General features: G+C 37.3%; 1 protein-coding gene across 4 annotated transcripts in view; it reads right to left on the bottom strand.

The window, feature by feature from the left end:
• METAP1D (methionyl aminopeptidase type 1D, mitochondrial) overlaps positions 1–21,059 on the bottom strand; it is a 47,711-nt gene that overhangs the window by 12,126 nt on the left and 14,526 nt on the right. Inside the window, exons 1-5 of one of the 4 annotated variants that reach the window (XR_008450436.1) lie at positions 11,652–15,432; positions 9,504–9,670; positions 6,733–6,882; positions 3,350–3,498; positions 2,636–2,678 (exon numbers count right to left, since the gene is read on the bottom strand). Coding sequence is in view for 3 of the 4 variants with exons in the window: in XM_054070184.1 (XP_053926159.1) it covers positions 2,636–2,678; positions 3,350–3,498; positions 6,733–6,882; positions 9,504–9,670; positions 11,652–11,865 (723 nt within the window). In the remaining variant the exon portion in view is untranslated. Of the gene's footprint in view, positions 1–2,635; positions 2,679–3,349; positions 3,499–6,732; positions 6,883–9,503; positions 9,671–11,651; positions 15,433–21,059 lie in introns of those variants that run through there. The other 3 variants (XM_054070185.1, XM_054070184.1, XM_054070186.1) reach the window with 3 other exon arrangements.

Here is a 21,059-nt window from a genome sequence, read left to right as displayed (position 1 = left end):
CAAAACTAAAAAAAAAAATATCAGCTACAAACAGTTTATCCCAAGGCCAGGTTTGTTCAGGCCGAGATGTGAAGAAAACACAGGCAGTCTGGAGCGAGGGATATTTTAAAGAACAGTGAGTGCCAGCAAGGGCCCAACTGCATTGCCACTGCTCCAGCAGAGAGCGGCTGCAATCTCCTACTCTACACCTTCCTCTGCCATTCCACACTGCCAATAAATCTCTTTTCTTTTTTTTTTTTTTTTAAATTCAATGCCCATTAGACAGCTTTTAATCTAGCTAGTTCATATTTAAACTGAACTAGATTCTTTTTAGCTCTAGCAAATACAACACAGAAAACCGCAGCATTAAACATAATCCTGGAAATGCAAACATAGATTTAAAACATAGGAGAGCATAATAATAATAATAATAATAATAATAATAATAATAATAATAAAAAATATTTACTGCAGCCCATCAACTGCAGTTACATATTTTTGATGCTAATAAGCTACAAACACAGCAACTGTTAACACACTAATTCTTTAAAAGTCAATGAAAGAACCAAGTTGTAAGAAATGTTAACCCGGTAATGGCAGGCTGAAAATTGCACTATGCTGAGGACAGATAATGCTTTTGTTTCTACGCTGAAATAAATTTTAAAGGCTACATGATTCAAGCCAATAAAATTTGTATTTCATCTATGAAATTCTACCACCTTAATTGTGCAAAGATGGATTTTTTCTTCAAATAATTTTTACAGTGTGAAGTGTTTACACTTAATAACTGGATTATTATTTAGCAATTTTATAGGATGTGTACTTAATTACGAACAATTTGTTGTGAAATACTTAGTTCAATTTTTACTTTGTCCACCAGTGAAATATCCTGGTTTTGCTCATTAAAGATAAGCTAAAATATAATTAGCAACACTGCAAAGTATTATCCTTTCCTCAGATATTTCGGAACCGAGCAATTATCACACAGCACAGTTTAGTTTTAAACGATAAAAAAAATCTTTACAAAGATAAGCAGCAATTCCTGCCCTTTTAGGAACCTCCACATTTACAAAACCATCAACATCTATTTTATTTTGAGGGTAAACAGAAAACAAATAAAAATATATGTACAAAAAGACCATTAACATTTAGTCAGACATTATTTGTAAAGCAGACTGGACAAAATACACACACCACATCAATATAAATATGTTTGTGTTAGTTTATCATCGAAAGTATCTGTGATATGAACATTTCATTACATTTTTTTAAATCTAAGGAGACATTATTATCCTGACAGATGAAACAAAAAACCTCAAATGAAAAATACAAAGAAACCAAGCATTAAAATTTACACTGTTGCAAATGGATTTAGTCTAATAAAATGAGAAAAGCTACACCAGTTCACCAAAGTAAAAATTTAAGCCAAAAATATACTTGAAAAATGACACATCTCACTGTGTAAACATGATTTCTACAATTGGAAAGTATGGAGATGGGGAAGAGTTCAGTAAGATTTAAAAAGCCCCAACAGACTCAGTTCTGGATCACACACAAGTATACCATGGGAAAAAGGTCACTGACCCTCATTTAAATAGAAAAAATATTTTAGAAAGCTTGAACCTCCTGCGCAGAGGTAGGTCTGCTGCAGATTTCTTCACTTCTGCCACTATGAAATTCAGGCCCATGGAAAACAGTATCAAGTTACGAAGGGTTTCTTTAATGACTAAAAAAGCTTTTCCTTATGAGATGTTACTCCCTTGTATGTGACATGCTACTGCAAAATAATGCTCGGATTCAAAAGACGTCTGTGTTCATATTAGAAATAAACTTCACTTTTGGAAAATAAAAAACATGCACAGTAGGAAGAAAAAAGCTGCTGCAAGAGACAAATATTTTTTTTTTTTTTAAATGAAACAAGAATTAGGTTTCCAGTTTCCATACTTTATTGCTCCTAAGAAAATCCAGCCAGTATTTATTTAAATAGCTATAATTGACCATTCTCTGGAAATATGAAGTCACGGTTATATCACACTATTTCTGTTTCTGCGCAAAAGGTTCAGGGCTTTTATACCAGAAATGGAACACAACACTACCTTTGGGGATTTTAATAAATGTAGGGAACACTGCTAGCAAAAGAGTTGCTGTCCAAATAGACTGACATACACAGGCCAATGTAGCCTCTAATGACAGAGTAAGATAATGACAGGCCCCACTCAAAATCAGCAGGAAGAGGAAGATCAATCTTGGCAGAGTGAAGGAAAAATGCTGGCTTTCTTCATGTTAGCTCATCTCATACATATCTATCTTCAGCTGCTGCCCAGTACTGTGGTGCTCTGCATTAACTACACAGTGGATCAATAACAATTACACCTTCTCAAAAACATGACACATAGCAGGATTGGGTTGACATTTCACTTAGGCCAACATTGATCTCAGTGCATCTGATTCCAGTCCTAAATTCAAGTCAGGCCTGGGTCTAGCTGGAATAAACACACAGTTAAAAACAAAAAAAGAAACCAGCTGCTTGTGCCTTGGCTCAGAAGTAAACAGCACATCCATCTGTGCATCCCCCATCTCCAATCCACTATTCTTCCTGTTGCTACTAGTGATTCTAAAGTTGATCAAAGACTATTTTTTTATATGAATTACTCACCGTGACATCAATGTTGATAATATCTCCATCCTGAAGAGGTCGACTGAAACATAAGCAACAACAACAAAAAAATGGAGACAGACAGTTCCCAACAAAGGAAATATAAGAATAAACACCTAATGACACATACATAAAAATTCAGAGGGTAGATATATTTTGATGGAGGAAGGCAGAGGCAAACAGAATAACCATTTTTAATGTTCAGCTCTCACTACTTGGAGAATAAGTGTAGCTGAATATAAAATAATGAGAAACAACTACCAGAAAAACATATCAACACCTGAAAAATCTACCATTATATTTATTCTTTTTCTCTCACTAGGGTTCGTATTTTACTTTGTGAGCAGCTGAATGTATTGCAAATACAAAAACCCCACATAAATTCAAATCTATTTATTCCTTACTCTATACTTACTTTGCTGGAGGAAAAAAATATCAGCTTGTACTGGGTTATTTTCCATACACTAAACTCTAAAGGCATTGTGCTATTTTTTTTTTTTTAAGTATCTGGACAAACAGTATAATAATTTTTTTTCTACTTCACATACATTTTTGTAACATCTATCAGCACAGTTTGCTAACATGGCATGCATCTGCAATAGGTTTACATATGACATTTAGTCAAGCTGAAGTATGTTCAATACTAAACAATTCATTAATTTCAGTTTGACGTTTTCATTTCTGGTGGCAAAATGTATATTACTGGGGAAATACCTGTCAGGAATACCATGACATACCACGTTGTTTACAGAAGTACAAACAGATTTTGGAAAACCTCCATAGCCCAGAGGTGACGGATAGGCATTCTGTCTGATTATTTCATGATGAACAATGGAATCTATTTCTTCAGTTGTCATGCCAACCTAAAATATCAAACATAACATCCAGTTAAAAAAGCAAAGATAGTTTCTCCTATTTACTGAACGTGATTGCAGCCAGGAGTTTCAATGAAATCCTGGATGTTTCAAATACACTGCTTTGATACAAAACACTAAACTGTCTGACATACTCTATTGATATATTGGATTTTTTTTTTTTAAAGAGAAAAAGCTTTTAAAATAAAGCATGCAGTAGAAACAAGCACTCAAAGGTTCCTAGAAAACCTAAAATACTGTCTACTTCCTTGCTGTTCTTTTTTCCACATTTGCTTTCTCAAAGACACCAGTTTTCCATGGCATCTTGTTTAAGTGGCTGTTGTAGAAATGTCTGGTTTCAATGCTTTCACTCTTTTTTTTTTCACACAACATTATTTTCCCTTTTTATTTGTAAAAGAAAGGATCTTAATTCTTGTAGCCGTCCAGTATGTACCATGATGTACTTGTGTATTTTATGAAATTGTTTTCCAAATATTCTTTAGTTTAATAACTTAAATATTTGGTTTCATATTTTACTTAGAGTTGCCATAGCCTGGGTGATCACAGTGAATCTGAAAATGCTTACCCATCATTTTTAGAAATCTTAATTTTTATGCTTGCCATTTTCTAGATTCATCTTTTTCTCACAATTCTACATATTAAAAAAAAATCCTCTTATAAACCATTCAGCCATTTTCTGAGTATCCATGAAGTGGAAAACACACATGCTTAAAATAATATTCTCCTCACTTCTCCTTTGGATTGACTTTGTCTCTGGAATGGTTAGAGTTGAAATTTGGTAGGGAAACCTCCCTCATTGAGAAGAAGTGCCTTTGAGGCTTCCTGTGCAAATTGATTTTGATTTGAATGAGTTTTGAGCCTCTGAGAATGATACTTCGTATACACATGCTACAGCGGCTGTGATTTTGGAGGACTTTTTAGTAACACGTGGAATATAGGTAGGCTGTTGTGCAGGAGGCATACTTGTCCATATATTGAAATATTCATATATTGAAATATCACGCACGGTGAATACAACACAGTGCGCTTGTGTACTCTGCTGAGGAGAAAACCAGGACTATTTTCTCAGCTTGCACATTGTTCAGCATGAAAACGTGGCTGAGCAGATGAAGAGTGATGAATCCACTCAAGACCAGGATTTGGGGTTACTGTGCAACCCCCCTACTGTGCAGTAGCTGTTCCAGCCTCTGTGCTGGGATGGTAGCTGCAGTCCTGGCGTGCTGTCTGTACCGGATACTGCAGCCACTGGTTCTGGATAAATGCAGGTTTGTTGCTCCTGCCTATACTCATCCATCTATCATCTTCAGCCTACAGATGGGGTGCTGTCTGCCACTGCTTTTCTCAAGGAATTTGACGTGGCTTTTGGACACTAAGCAGACAGATCTGTGCTGCACGGGAGGCTTATACGCTGTGAAAAGTTCTATTTTTAACAGTACCTGATTTACTTTTCATGGAGATTTTGCTGTCAGCAATGTTCAAGAGGGACCTACTGTGAACCTCATCCCTTATTTGGGATGTTACTGCCATTATGTAAAGCACAGGCGAGAGCTGGTTCGGAGGGCTGCAAGCAAGGCAGGCGCAGCAAGACAACAGGAACAGGTGGAGGGATGGGCCTCTTCAGAGAAAATAGGAATGCAGAGTTTACTTTACCAGAACAGCCTAAAAGAGCTTGGTTTGTTTAGTCTGGTGCACTGAAAGCTGTAATAGCTCTATTACTGAATGAAGGGGACAGACTCAAGAAAAGGCAGGAAGCTGTTTAAATTAAAAAGCGGTGTTGGCACAAGAGCAAATAGGTATAAACTGGCTACACACAGCAGCACCAGGCTAGAAACCAGAAGATGCTCCCTATCAATGAGGGAGGAGTTTGGAGCATCCTCCCAGTTAGGGGAGTCTTAACTAAACACTTACTGGTGCAAAATGGAGCTCACTCCTTGCCTGTGACTGACCTGGACAGCGTTCTTGGCACTGCAACTGTAAGGGCTGCCTCCCTCCCAAGTCCACAGCTCCTGGTCACGTAATTCTTACCTCATACACTTATTGGTCAAAAATGTTCATTACGTGTATGTAGCAGTTTGCTATTATGTATGATTCGGTGCGTACTGTGAACTGCATCATAAGCTACACCGTGCTGCATACATATGTATTTTATACATGACAGCAACCAAAGAATATTAATGAAAAACTGCCCTCATTCATAACCCACATTGCATTCTGATTCTTTAGAAACATGTATATGCCCTCAAATTTATATGAGTAAGTTTTAAACATGTATATGCCCTCAAATTTATATGAGTAAGTTTTATTGTACTAGAAAATAATTGCACATAAAGAAGTTAAACATGCACAAGCGTATGTCAGATTAAAGCTTCAGGCAGTTCTGTTATCGGCCACGCCACCTCCAGAATTAAACATCTGGGAAAGTGTGATGATAGCTGAAAGAAAAATGCATGGTAAACTGATAATTTTTTCCCCTTCTAAGTCAATGTCATTGACCTACAGTCTCCATCCATCTCTGCATCTCACAGCCACTCAACCCATTTTACACTATCCAGTGTGCTATTACATGAAATACCAATCCAAGGCTAAAAAAGCACTCCTTCATCTGCAAAACCTTGTATCAGGCTCCTCCCTGTGCACTCATACTTGGGAGGTATCCCAAAAGCATACTGTAGAAACATCACTGGAAACCATGAGGCTTCATTATCAATGCACTCTGGAAAATTGTGTGGAATTTGGCAGCTGTTTTTTCCACCAGTAGCTCTATGACTTGTGTTGAGCCAGACCCCACGGGACAATGCGGGGCTGAATGATGGACAGGAATGGAGGAGGCAGCCCAGTCCTTCAGACTTGCACACATGCAGAGCCAGAAAGCAGGACATACTATGAAGATGGGCCATGAAATGAAAGGAAAAAAATGTAGTGTGGGCCTTATGAGAAACTCATGTGATTTGGCACAGTCTGAACAGAGGGAGATTACAGACACGAGACAGGTTACGCCAGAGGCAGCAACTCACACAGGTTCAAAATACAGAAATAATTTAACAGGTGTATCATGGACTGAATAAACGTTAGTAAATCCTTCTTTTTTTCAGAATCTAACTTAAACTTGGATGCACATTAAGGGAAAGTTAAAAAAAAACAAACAAAAAAAGTCAAAAAAAACCCCAAATAAGTGAAAGCATAAATTCTTCCAAGCTGTTATAGGATTTCTGTAATTGTTACCTTTAAGGCCTTTCCAGTCAGAAGCAGGACATGACGGGCCAACTGACAAGCTTGACGAAGTCCTTGAATCTGATCTTCATTCTTAATTTCTATGTCGTCTCCCCAGTCTGGTACAATGCCTGTCGTCACATAGTCTGGCTTCTTTATGTGCTTGGAGAAAAAGGATTGAAAATGAAGATCAGAAAACTGAGCATGACAATGGGATCATTTTCTCAGATACTGCCTCCTGCTTCATGGCAGCTTGCCCTTTCTGTCGTAGTATCGACCTTCCTAAGCCATCAGGGCAAACCCTCAAGGCTGCCTCAGTATTTCTTCCACTGCCCTTTTGAACTTAACATTGCCTGTTCCTACTGACTTATACAGTCTGTTAACCTTCCAGTGCTGAAACCCCAGATACTGCAACCGACTTCTAGCACAGACAGTCACAAGTTTTAAAACAGTAAGAAAGAGACTTAAAACCTCTTTATTTTGTTTTGCAAAAAGGCACGTTTTCTACAAAAGGCATCTAAACACTGGAACTGATGAGACAAACATATTGAATTAGGCACAAATATAAAACTGATCAAATCCTTAGTTTCTTGCTCAGACAAAACTCTGTTAATTTCCATGAGATTGATTTTTGACTAAGAACTGTAGAATTTAATTTTTTTTAACTTAGAATTTTTACTTATTAATCCGGTTCATGTGCTGCCTACCTACAATACTATGCAAGGGCATCTCAATTTGCTGTGTCAAGGAAAGTGTATTAAACTTTCTTTTTTTTCCCACAGAAAGTCCTTAGCCCTCAAATAGAGGTAAAATTTCACTTCTGATTTTTTTAAAATCACAATAATTTATTGACAAGTGCATGAGCATAACAAACTACTAATACTGGTAACATCTTGCACATAGATAGAAATGCACTTTCTCTTGGAGGGCCATGGGCTTTTTCACTGGGAAAGGAAGCGTTCCCCCACTACAGCAAGGTTGATTCTTTGCCATGGCAGCCACAGGGCAAGTTTTGCACTAACTTCAAAAAATACAGAAGCAACCAGCAGGCAAAAAACCAAAGTTGGCACTTGGGTTGTACACAACAAGACCATACAACATCACAGCGAGGAGTAAAGAAGAGCAGCACAACCGATTGACTCCAGTGGGGCTTTAAATAAGAAAACTATTGTTACTCCTACAGGTATTTCATTTCTAGTCTGATAAAAAAGTGAAACTACCTTGAGCAGATTCAAGTCAACAGAATTTCAGATTTACATTTTGTTCAAATTAATGGCATATCAACCCTAATAACATTCTATTACAGTACTTTGAGACTTAATTTAGAAGAAAAGAAATTACTTCTGCTATATTAGCAACTCCATACACTGCAGCACCCCTGCTTTCCCCTTGGAGGGCACTTATCTAGTAAGTGCTGAGACCTGACCCTGCTGACCTGTAAGATCTGTTAAGGCGGAAGCCCAAAGCAGCGAACATACAAGTCTATGCATGTTTTCACAACAACATCTTGAAAAAAGACTAGTGCTATTTCAATGGGATTTTTTAAATATTCTGTATAAAGTAATAACTTTGCCCTCAAGTTTTCAGAGTTGAAAAATCAGACTGATTTTTAGACAGCTCGAGAACTCTGAGACCTGTGAAGACAACTTTTCAGTATGACAATACGTTTCTTCCTTTTTATCCTAAAAGAAGCATCTAAATACCGAAAAAAGTTTCCAAATTCTACAGTTTTCACACCTTTGAAAATACATAAAGCATGTAACCCTATGTTCTCCCTGCACAGAGCTTCCACAGCCTCTTATGTGTAAGAACCCTACATCCAGCATCTTGATCTGCTTTCCTGCCTACCAGCTTTTTAGTATTTCTGACCCACGGAAATACTCTATGTTTTGCATAAGGAATCTATAATTTTTTAAAATTATAATCTATAATCAATATATTATTGATTCATATAATCAAAGGCAAAAAAAAATAATGCAAAATGTACTTATACGTATCCTGAAAAGCACTGTTTAGAAAGGGTACCTTGGTTTTCTTTTGGGTAAAGGGAAAATGATAAACTGTTAATATGTAGGCTGTAATTAAACAGAAAAAAAAAAAAAAGAAAAAAAAAGATAAAATAAAACAAAAGGAAAACGGGAAAGAGAAAGGGGGGAAAAAAGGAAAACAGAAATGGAACACGTGTTAAAATTGCATGAAAAAGTCCTTTTGGCTCTAAAGTAAATAAAACCAAAGGTATATGTTGCAAGGCAAAAGCTACTCAGGAACAATAAAGACGAGTTTAGAATGTGCAGTGGAGTTACAGGGCAGCTAACAGCAGGTGTTGCAGGCTTTTTTCCTGAATCGGACATAACCAATTAACATATCTTTCAGTAAAATATAAATATTGTTATAATTAGAAAGCTTAAGACTTATACAGAAAATTACTCAGATGATCACAAATGATTCCTACTGACTTCTAGTAGGACTGTCTGTAATTGTCCAAAACAAGAATCTGGACCTAGAAGTGTTAAGTGCTGACAGATGATTACAATATTCCATGTTTATATAATTAGAACTGAACAAGCCCCAGGTTTAAACTCCCTAATAACTTCATACTGACAGTTTTTAACATGGTAGGTAGCTGAAAAATGCCCTCACCAGTGCTCCTATTTTAAACACCAGAGCAAGCTGCAGGACAGTCATCCAAACCCCAGCTGTTGGACAATGAATACACTTGATCATACCTGCAGTCAAACTCTATATTGACTGAAGAACAGATTAGATAATAGAAATCGCAGTACCTTAGGAACTGGGTGTGCTGGAGAAACCATGGCTGGCCAAACTATACTATAAGCAGCATTTCTTTGTCCCTGAAAAAATAAGGATCTTCGCTGTTGATTGCTTGACTGCCTGTGCAGGTGGATAGGATTGCACCAAGAAAAGATTACATGGTAGCCAGTCACAAGACCTGTTAACAGACAAGTTAAAAATGGTTAATGTTTTTTTTTCTACTACCACATCACAAAATGCAAAGTATGGAAAAAGAAGGGCATTGTGTACAACAAAAAGAACTCATGCAGTAGGCAAGGGTAGTTCAAATTGTTCAAATCTTGCACCATTAAACAAAGAGCATTAACACTGAGAAGCAACGAGAACAAAAAACCTCCCCAAACAATATATCGAAGCTTTATAAAATACCAGGTCTATTTTTCTTTGATGCATTAAAAAGTGGCATGGGTAAATTCTTCAAGGCTTACAGCAGGAGCGACGCTCCAACTGGTCCCTGCTTGTAGCAATTTACACGGCTAGAAGCTCCACTGTTCAAGGCAATGGGAAACGGTAAAAAAGGGACAACACCAAGAAAAGAGGAGAGAAAAATGATTTGATTTTTATTTCAGGCAATATTTTCACCTGCATTTTTGCTGAACTGGTCACAGATTTGAGCATAATCAAGTTAATGTTACTCTCATCATTTGTACCAAGACACAAGGAAAGGGGTTCAATTTGTCCTGCCTGGCAAGGCAACAGAACAAACTTCAAGAGCTATTTTTAATCTTCGCCAAAGGCAACTGAGGGGATTAAAATCTGTAATTCACTTGGAATATTCTAATCAGATTTCCATTCAATTCACATGGGAATTTGGGACAACGGTTCATCAGAGTACTCATTGCTCAAACTCAGTTGTTGGGCAACAACACATTTTGCCTCCCTTAAGAAAAAAGGGCAAAAAAGGGCATGGACGTCCAAAGGTTTTCAGAGACAACAGACCCAAAAAAATGCATGATAAAAGACAATGCTAGCATCAAAATCAGGAAACGTACTAAATTCAAAAGGATCATTGACACTGCCTAATTAAAGTGCAACTACATGTGGTCTATACTTCCATGATTCAAACATTCTACAATCTCAACAGAGGGATTTTTTGAAACATAACTTTCACACAATAGTGAATCTGCTTCTGAAAAATGTCATATGTACACAAACACAAGAGCAGTCTTTTGTGGCAAATAATCCCTATAAATAACTACTTTTTATTAAAAAGATTTTCATTTAAACAGAACTAAACATTTTTATATCACAGAATTAAGGACTTAATCTACTGCATATTTTGTAACTAGGTAATTTTTTTTTTTAAAAGAAGAGTTTCTTCTATACTTGTATTTTTGTATTGTACCTTCCTTCAGATTCATTTAGTACGTCCAGATGCAGAAATTATCCTTCCACATGCACACAATAGACAGCCCTTTTACAGCATTCCACAATATACAGGAGATTCAAGTTACACACTGTTTTTTGAGCCTCAAGCCCCTGAATGAATGAAACGGTTGCAGGGGGTTTGCTTTAGAAGTGTTCTTGACTGTCTCTTTGCACACTGATCAGTGCTATGTTTAGTGACCTGTATCTGAATTTGTATAACACCTGAAAAGTTGTAGAGACTTACTCAATGCAAGCAATTTTTTATTGTTTTTGAAATTGTTTATAAGTAATGAGGCAGAGTTGCAGACTGAGGCTCAAATTAGCTCTCAATATAACCCCAATGGAAGTTGCCTCTTTCAGGTGACTCCACAGAAGTGGAGTTGCCAAATTAACAGAGAGTGGATTGGTTTGGTGATGTTTTAATTATCACTTAATCAACAACCTCATAATCTACTGCTTCCCTAGGGTTTCCTTCACAAGAAAAAATCATTGCCCAGTTAAAAAAAAAAATCTGGGCCACCTAACCTGCATAACCTGTAAGTGTGTCCAAAGAGCCCATCCTACAAACTCCCTGTCTAGTTTGCACACATTTCTGGTAGCACAAAATCTGCCCAGGCAGCAACAATTGGGCCATCAGAAGTAGCAATCAGCCTGCCAGTATAAGTTAAGGTAGCTCTCACAGAGTGTGGTGGAAGTATCTTGCTCTAAGTGCAGCTGAAGGTATTATAAATATATTGAAAACCAACACTCACTCATGCGCTCAGCTGAAGTCCATGTGGACGGCAATACATGAACGTGTATTTCAAATGCTCTTTGATGCACGGCACGCTGCCCAGGTACCAAGTCTACTGTGTAAAAGTCAACTGGCGAAGGAAAGGTGCAAGTGTGCTTGTCAATTATTGAGCAAAAAAACTCCAAATGTCCCAAATATATGCCCTTAAATACATTAAACCAGTTTACCTTCATGGGTGCACACCTATTGACTATCCCACATTCAGAAAGGACATCTTTTTATTTTGAATAAAATTTTTACCTCTGCTCTCCCAAAGACACACTGTAAGTGTTGTCACAAGATAACAGGATAATAAGGTACCGTAGTCTGTTGTTATTCTACTAACTACTCATTATAAACCAGACACATACGAAAATATCTACTTCTTGAACAGGTGAAATACGACAACCAAATAAATATCACCATACTATAATATGCGTCCTAAAATACATCGCAAGAATTATAAACACAGGATAACTAAACCTTTATTTGAAATCTAAAAAATCACAACAGAAAACATTCTCCTACAAAGTAAAAATAAAATAAAATAAAGTTACATTAAAATATGAGTTTACTGTTTTATAATGAAAATCTGGACTGCATCCACACACTTCCTTGCTTAAGAAGGCCTTCCTAATGTTGCTACAGCTCCTTTTATTTTTTAAGCTCCTATATTCACTGCTAATTTGATATAGCGACATCATCAATCACTGGAGACAGGAACAAGTCTGGCTCTGATATTCCCTCCTTCCCATCTCTTACACCTATCAAAGCTTTTCTCAGTGCCTTATTGACTGCTGCAACACTGGCACTCAAGCACATGCTTTTTGTTAAGCTTTCTGCATATATTCATTACTATAACATAGTTCATAAGTGTGGGATTTGTGCAGCTCCCGGTGGAAACTGCAGCCATCGGAGCGAGCCCAGAGTTTGAAGCCGGGCAGCTGGTAGCACAGCAGCACAGCCAGGATGCAAAGCTGACCCTTTACACGCTGCTTCTCTCCCAACAGTAAGGCTACGTCACTCGCCACGAGTAACAGAATATTGACTATCAGCTGCCATAAGGAGAATTATTACCAGCGTTACTCAAATCACATCAGCAGATACGATGTGCTGAGCACAGAAAATTACAGTCAGCTGCTCCTCTGACTCGACAGTGAATCACACTGTGCAATCCGTATGTACGCATGTCCTGCCAGAGCCGCTGGATTCCTCAGCACAGCTTCCAGACCTTCATTTGTAATAATAACATAAATATGCACTGTGAGCTTTTGTGAATTACCAGATGAATTTATCTTGTGTGGAAGTTACATTTTCTTTTTCTTTTAAAAGACTCAGCCAAAGCGGCTGAAAACAGAATTCAAGTATGATGATGGGTGGGAGCATTTTAAGTGACTGACTTTGCAGCACAATGTGCCCTATATTTATTAGCCTTTTACTCTAGGTCTATTTTAATTGTTATCTGTTCATGCATGCTACACCATATAATGGAATGCTCCCATTTCACTAACAGAGCAGAGAGTTTTTCATGTGTATCTCTATTAATGACCCTTAATTAAGTTGATTTTAGTCATTTAGACGTGATTTTCCTCTGGTCAAGAAGTATTTTTAAAGGGAGATACTGCAAATGAACTCTCACATAAGCCATTTCCTAATGCTCCTTGTTTAACAGTTACAACAATTTATCAGCTATGTTTTCAATGAATGAAGCGTGGGGTGGCCATGTAAAAAAAATGCTCAGCCACATGATTCATCAAATGTAATTGTCAGCAACCTTTTCTTTTGGTATTCATTTAAGAAAGTTTTCTAATTTCCAAGCAATTAGCAAACGCTACCAAAGCAAAAAATTCATGACAGTTCTCTGACACAATAAATACAAGAGTATACCTTAAAAAGAGCCAAGAAATAAAATTAATATACTTTAAAGTAATTTAGTCATAGTATAAACAGAAGCACAGTACTAAAATTATTTAGGGTTACAAGAATTAACAACCAACTGATGTAGGAAATAAAATCAACTTGCTCTTGATAAAGTAAATTTTACTTAATATATATGAACAATTAAAGACAAAAGCATTGTTCAGAGAACTAATATTAAAACACCTAATTTAATTTTTTTTTACTTGAAAAGAGAACGACCATGAAAATTTTCTCAGTATATATGCATTAGGGGTAAAACACTAGAGATCTGTAATTTGTCTTGTCAGGTAATTTTAATATTATATCACAAGTTTGCTTCTTAAAGCAAATATTCATTTTGCTGAAACTTCAGAGGAATAAAGTTTAATGTGAGGTACTAAAAATCATTATGAATAATAATATGTGGAATCCAACCAATGTGACCAGGTAAGAATACATAGCTTTTCACTATGTTATTTATTATTTAACAAATGTTCCCATTTTTCAATCCAAAGTCATGGCTGTGGTTTAAAAGACATGTACTTGTAATTGCAATTCTGCCTAATAAAACACCGACTTTGTAATCCCTTTAAGCATTACAGCTTCAAAAATAAGATGGGAAAGATTAAAGGTTCTCTCCAACTCTGTGTAACCTGTGTAGCAGAAGAACAGCTCACATTTCACAGGCAATAACCTGTGCATTTGCTCAAAAAAAAGGGAAAAAAAAAGAACAACATAGGGAAATGCCTGAGGCAGAAGTTGAAACTGATTGGGCAAAGTAGAGGGACAAGAGCCCTTGAAATTAAACAAAAGCAAATTCATTCTGTTGACAGATGTTGATTACATCAAAGCCACAAAAAAACTTTTTTTCTGTTTCTTTCTTTTCCTTTTTTTGCAACTAATACCTCTGCATTTCCTGTAGGTTAAGGATGTAACATATCTTAATCAACAAAACCCAACACATAATAATTTTTGAATTTGGTAAAAGTATATTGTAACGAGGTCTTAACAACAGACTTCTTCAAACAAGAGTGTATTCAGATGGTCATGTCTGCATACCCGTGCTGGTCACGCCATCATCAGCCCCTTACTTCCAGGGGTTAACTGCTCTGGCAGCCAAATAAAATACAGAGAGAGCTGTGTAATTATGGAGACAGTCAAAGGGCAGACTCTATTTTGAAATCTATTTGCACAGACAAGGTCTTCCAATTTCGCTTACAGGAAACAAGCTGGTAAAGGGGTTCTCCTCTCCAGATGCTTTCCACACTTTTTTCCCACATCAGGAAATCATGGACATGGACACCATGCAGCTCTGTTTCCTGCATTGCAGGACTCTGTCATTACAAGAAGAGCATATCCATGCTCGTGAGAAATATTTCCTCCTAATTGCCCATATTAGGGGAAAGCAAAACCCACGAGGACTACTGAAAATGCAACTATGAGCAATTTGTAAACAGGACGTAGCCACAGCTGTCATGATGGTACTGGAAAAGAGAAAATAGGAATGAAAGGGTAAAAACACTCTGATTTTAATAGCATGATTGGGGAAATGAAATATTCGTCAAGATAGATGTGACTTCAGTTACAGCAGCAACACATTGGTGAAAACCTCAACAACAGCATGCCGATGACTGTACCTGGATAAACCCAAACACAGACCAGTATCTTGCAAACAGCGTATTCTAATTGGCATTGTTTTATTTAATTATTGAAACTAACTGGAAATTAGCAACAGAAGTTGTTTTGTTAATAAAGGCATTAACACAATTGCTGTTATTGTTACTCTCATATGAGCCAATACAGCAAGGCAATGACCAAATGCCAACCGACTCCAAAGGAGCGGAGTCAGCCCCTCTGCTGACCACTGCGACTCCTCAACAACACTGAAGAAAAGTCCAGTCTGGCTCTCAGGACCAGTTATGCTCCCTGCTAATTAAAATTTTACCCTTACTTGGGCAAAATGGAGAGTGGAAAATGCAGGAATTTGTTTGCTATATGCTAATAAAAATGACGTTTATAAGCGTGTGTAAATCTATAAACTATATAAAAACATGTTCTTGTTCAGCTTTACTTATTATGACTTAGTCTAGACTAGCACAGTAAAACAATGAATCAGTGCCTTCTGGTATAGTGCTGTTCTTTTAATTCATTATTCAGTCAAACTTAGGGCCAACAAAATAGCTGTTCTACAAGTTGGTAAACTGGGCAACCACAGAGAATCAGAACCTCTTCTATTTACAGGAAGGATGACAGCCTAAGGGTACTTCATCCCAATAATAACAACATTCAAGTAATGGTGCCCAGGTCATGACAAGCCATGACCCTCCCCATAGCTCCTGCAGGAAGCTGGCTCGGTGCCACCTTTTATCAGCAGCAACCGACAGCGCAACTTTAACAAACAAGAAAAGAAGGAAAAATTAATTTTATATACTTAAAAACCCCTTTGACCAATCGAGCAGTCATATACACATAAACACACAGATGCATACCAAGCCAGTATAAGAAATAAATTCACAAACTGAGTAAAATTCTCTTTCACATTTTATCCTAGGATTTAAAAAATATAGCATACAACTTAACAATATCTGAATTATATTCATTCACAAACAAAGGGAATTAATTGTCTATTACAGAAAACGGAACTGAGCTATACAGGTTTAACTTTGGGAACAGCGCACTGTAGTTCTCGCACTGTAGTTCTCTAATAGAACCTTCCATCCTACTGTTATTCCTACTACATTTTCTCTCTCCGAAAAACTAACACAGGTAGAAAATAAAAAGAAAGTGTTGCCTAAAGCAGTACCACAGCAAAATGAAATAAAGTAGGTACTGGACAAAGCAATATTAAGAGTTTCACACACAGTTAATATCAGGGGAATTTAGGCTCCAGATCACAGCATCTGGCAAGTTTCAACTTCTACAACTAGCAAGAGAAACACTCCTCTTACGTTACTGCATTCCTGTATTGAGTAAATTAATTTATCATAAAGTGAATAAAATAGAATGAGAAACATATCTCCACAGGCTTGCATATTTAAATACACTTTCAATCACTATCTACTTCTAATTTTTTTAAAAGATCAGAGAAGAATTACTTTTGCTTGAAAGACTGGTTATTGTATTCACTATTTTGGTTTCGTAGGGAAGTAACAACTGTTGGAACAAGTTACTTGGTTTAGAAAAAAGCAGTTGTTTCAGATCGAAATAATAAGCTATTCAAATAGTCCTTACACACGCACACAATACCGAATCTTGTTGTTAATATGCACCCACCCACAGCTTTAACATTCATTGAATCCTACTGGGATAAAATCTTTATTTCAGGTGCTCTGTGAAACAAACTGTTTTTCAACTGGCATGGTTATGTCCTATATACACGCCTGATACAGTATTAAATGTTAAAAATAAATCCTACTTTAACCTTTTAAATTTCCACCTGAAATGGAAAAAATATGCCTGAATCACCACAAAAAAACATTTCCCACAGAAACCCTATCAGTGGGTGAGCTAGGCTGCTGAAATAAGAGTAATCTCTGCATAGAAAATTTAAGAGTGCTCCTGAACGTTGTAGCTTGAGACACAGGAAGAGCATGGGCAGTAAGGAGTCTTTTTCCCCCCACAAAATATAAGACCCGTTGCAATAATGACTTTCAATACACCTGCAGCCAAATCTCTAAGGATACAAGGTGATTCCCAAACGGTAAGCCAGTCTTATCTCAAAATTGAAAAAAAAAGTGTACACTGCTAGCAATTTGGGGATGAATACTTTAATAAAGTAAGATTACATTACTACTCACTTGGTAAAAATTACAGCTAGCAGTGCTTCTTGCCTTGTATTAAATGTTAATTACTTATATTGTCCTGTTTTCAGATGAAAACACAAGTTAAATTAGGACAGTGAGTCTTTACTGAGAAAACACATACATGTCCTGCTAGAGTGAATACTGCAAGACTGAAGAGTTATGTCCTATAACCCAGACTCCAAAATATATGAGCAGATAAGTGTTAGAGACTACAGCTGTTTCTACTAAGATATTGTGGTGGTGGTGGAAACAAGGTCTTACTTTTTTTTCAGGAAGATGATCTGCACAAGGAAGATGCTGCAGTCAAGGGCTTGCTGCGGATAACTTGTAGCATCCTTATTATAACATTTCTTTTTAAACCTGTCAGTCATTAGCATGCGCTATTAATGCGTAACTTGGAAGCTTATTCATAAATATGTGACATTTGGGTCACTGAACAAATTATAATGACAGGATTATGGATCAAATTTGGAAGAGTATGGTACAATGTTTGGGAGCCGGTGTAATATTGTGGGTTTTTTTAAATACCTTTTGCTTATCTCCTTGCTTAACTTTTACAAAGACCTCTTTCTTATTATTAAAGTCCCTGTTTATCAAACAGTGATACAGGAAGAAGTTGTTTACATTTTCAGAAGTACCAACATACATCACTTATGACAAAAAAAACAAGCACTCCGTAAGAAATTCTCAATCACTGCCAATCACATGCACTAAAATATACATAAACCAAAGCATGTGGTGTGAACTATATTAGGTTCAAACTGAACACAGAATTACAACTATAACAAACAAAACCCAAATAATTACAAGTGACTCATAGGCCTATTTACACATCTCACCAAACTGCTGGAAAGGCAGGTAACCATAGAAACCTGACAGCCTAAATTCAGTACTTTAAAATTTGTATTTAGTTTAAAATGCTGAAAATTATGTTCCTATTTGACAAAATCCATATTTTTAAAGGCTTCAGTTTATGCTTTGGTACTTAAATAAACGCTTAAAATTTATTTCATGTCTTGATTACTTTTAGATTTGATTTTATCCAAGTAAAGATTACAGTTTACTCTTCATAATATAAAATGTTAACGCATTTTAATGCTACAAATCAATATTTCTAACATTTCTTTAATGACTGAAATTAAGTAATGATATAAACCAAACACTCCCGTACTTACTGTTAAACATTTTGCATATAGACTTTTCCAAGCTGCACACTAACAAAAAAAAAATTACTCAAATTAACAGTTAAAGCTGAAATGCTAATAGCCTTTTCAACTTATAGTTCTTTTTCACTGACAATTACAATTTGCATGGCTTAAAATTTAATACTATGATTAGTACTAATGTCCTATATTTTACTTCATAATCTAAATGAGTAAAATAGTATTTTTGTAGTTCATTGGCTCTTATACTTAGGCTGTAATGTTCAGTGTGTATTTCATTATGCAGATGAGCCATGGATGTCGTCTAACATGATTTAAATGGGTCAACAGTATTTTCCTATTCACATTAATCATCCAGACAGCCACGAAAAAAACCAAAGAAAAAGCCTTGAAAACTAACCTAGGAAATCTCTTTTTATCACTGACTCTTCCCATCAGTCAAACAACAGCAATCCCATGCTGCAGGAGCTGGAGCCTGGCAAAGCGGGGAGCCAAGGCTGGGCGCTGCTGCTGTGGCTGCTGCACAGCTCCCACCACAGCCGGGGCCGGCAGCGGACACTGCTCCTCGGGCTGCCCGCGGCCCCGTGCCAAGAATGATTCTTGTCCCACAAAGTTCAATGGGAGCTGTGTGTTGACAAACTGAGCAAATTTGAATCGGCAAAATTCGTTCTTGGCAGACGGACATGCAACTGTGCTGAATGCAAAGGCGTGCTGCCTGCTGACGCCGCGCTGGCAGCTGGGCTGCTCCTGCGTAAATACGCTTGTTGGATAACTCCCACTGAAGTCAAAGGACACTGGATCAGGCCAATTATTTATAAAACACATTAAAATTAAGGGCTCTATTCTCAAGCCACATAACCATCATCTACAGCCCATTTAATATACAGCATATCGCAAATAAAATGGTAATTTATAAATAACAGTGCTTCTGTGGAAAGGGAAGCTGCTCTGATAAACACCAAAGGGAAAGAACATAAGTACAAAACAGGCAGAAAGTAACCGGAAGTTGAGGTGCCAAGTATTCAGACTCATTTATTCAATGAATGTAAAACTTGGACTGAAAAAAAGAAGGTGACCAGGATTCCCTCAAACATGGAAGTAGTGCTGCGGTACAAAATCTCTGTAAAGGCAGAGATAACACAGTGCAACAGGGCTGGCAGAGCTTGCCTGAGGAACCCCTCACTGTTCATACCACAGGGCAGGTCCTGCTGGACAACACAGGGAAGGTCCAGCCTTCGCAGAGAAAGGATGCACGAGCTGCAAGGCCACGGACAGGCGGGCAGCAGGACTCCTTACCTCCTCCCTTACTGCTGCTGGACAGTAGCTTTACCAGCGACCACTCTTTGCATCCATCGTTATTTACAGGCACTGATATCAGCACAGCCATTGATGTTTCCATTTATTTTCTAGTAACAAATTTTAAACCTTAACATTTTGGCTTTGGCTTCTCTTGGAAGTAGCTGTTATTTGCTAAATAGGTGTCAGTGATACAGCACGCAACACCTCTTTTCCAGAATCTATACTGGCCACTCACTTGCTACAATCTAAATTTCTGATTTTGAGATATGAAAACCAGTAACATGGCTTGAGCACTGGCCACCGGCTTTTTCGGACAGCCTTCACTATGCCCCCTTTTCCAATCCACAGATGTAAATGAAGGACAGTATGAACTGAGCTTCAGCTTTTAAATTAATCTAATTGACATACAGTAAAGTAGGAGGTTTCCAACTATTCAGACCTCACAAGACTTCATTTCAGCTTTTCTCTGCACAGAGAGAAAATCTGTAAGAAGCAATAAATGTTTTGCTTTCCACAACACGGAGATGACCTCACTTGCCAGCCAAATACGACAGGCATTTCTTCAGAGCAGACTTGGCTGCTTTGTCTGCAAGGCTGGGCAGCAATCCATTAAATTCTTCATGGGGATAAATTCTTCATCTCACTTAAACAATTACTAATTTGCAAACTGAACTCAGAATTTTTAGATTGTCTTACATGACGTCAAACATCCACCTCAGCTCTTTTTTTCTTGTTGTTGTGGCAAGTTTAAACTACAGATTTGCAACAGTATTGCTCACTGGAGAGACAGACCAGCGCAGGGGCAACCTAAGCCTCAGCTGGATCTCCCAGTTGCTCTGACAGGAGCCAGTTGCTTTCAAGTGAGGATAAGTTTCAGCCAGAACACAGCTGGAACTTTGGTTAGATAGATAAAGCTCCAGAGGCAGAACTGACACAAGAGACAAAATCTGTAAAGATATTAATTGCATAAAAAGAACAATTTTTGCAAAGGCTTCCCATTGAACTTGACACAAAAACAGGGCACTTTTACTTCTAAGTAAAATTTAACATGACTGGAAGAGAAGGCTGCACAGCTGCTTGTGTGTCATGCGAGACACAGGCACATCTTGCATTCCTCATGGGGAAGACTGAAAAAACAAATAAAAATGGGCTAGTAGTAAAGCCATGCATCTGTCAAGAAGCACACATTGATGCTATTAAGAAAGCCCAGTGATCCTGGCAGCC

The sequence above is a fragment of the Cuculus canorus genome, chromosome 6 (genome assembly GCF_017976375.1).
Source record: "Cuculus canorus isolate bCucCan1 chromosome 6, bCucCan1.pri, whole genome shotgun sequence".
Lineage (NCBI taxonomy): Eukaryota > Metazoa > Chordata > Aves > Cuculiformes > Cuculidae > Cuculus > Cuculus canorus.
Note: the sequence above shows the minus strand (reverse complement) of the source record. Positions and strands in the feature narration are given on the sequence as shown.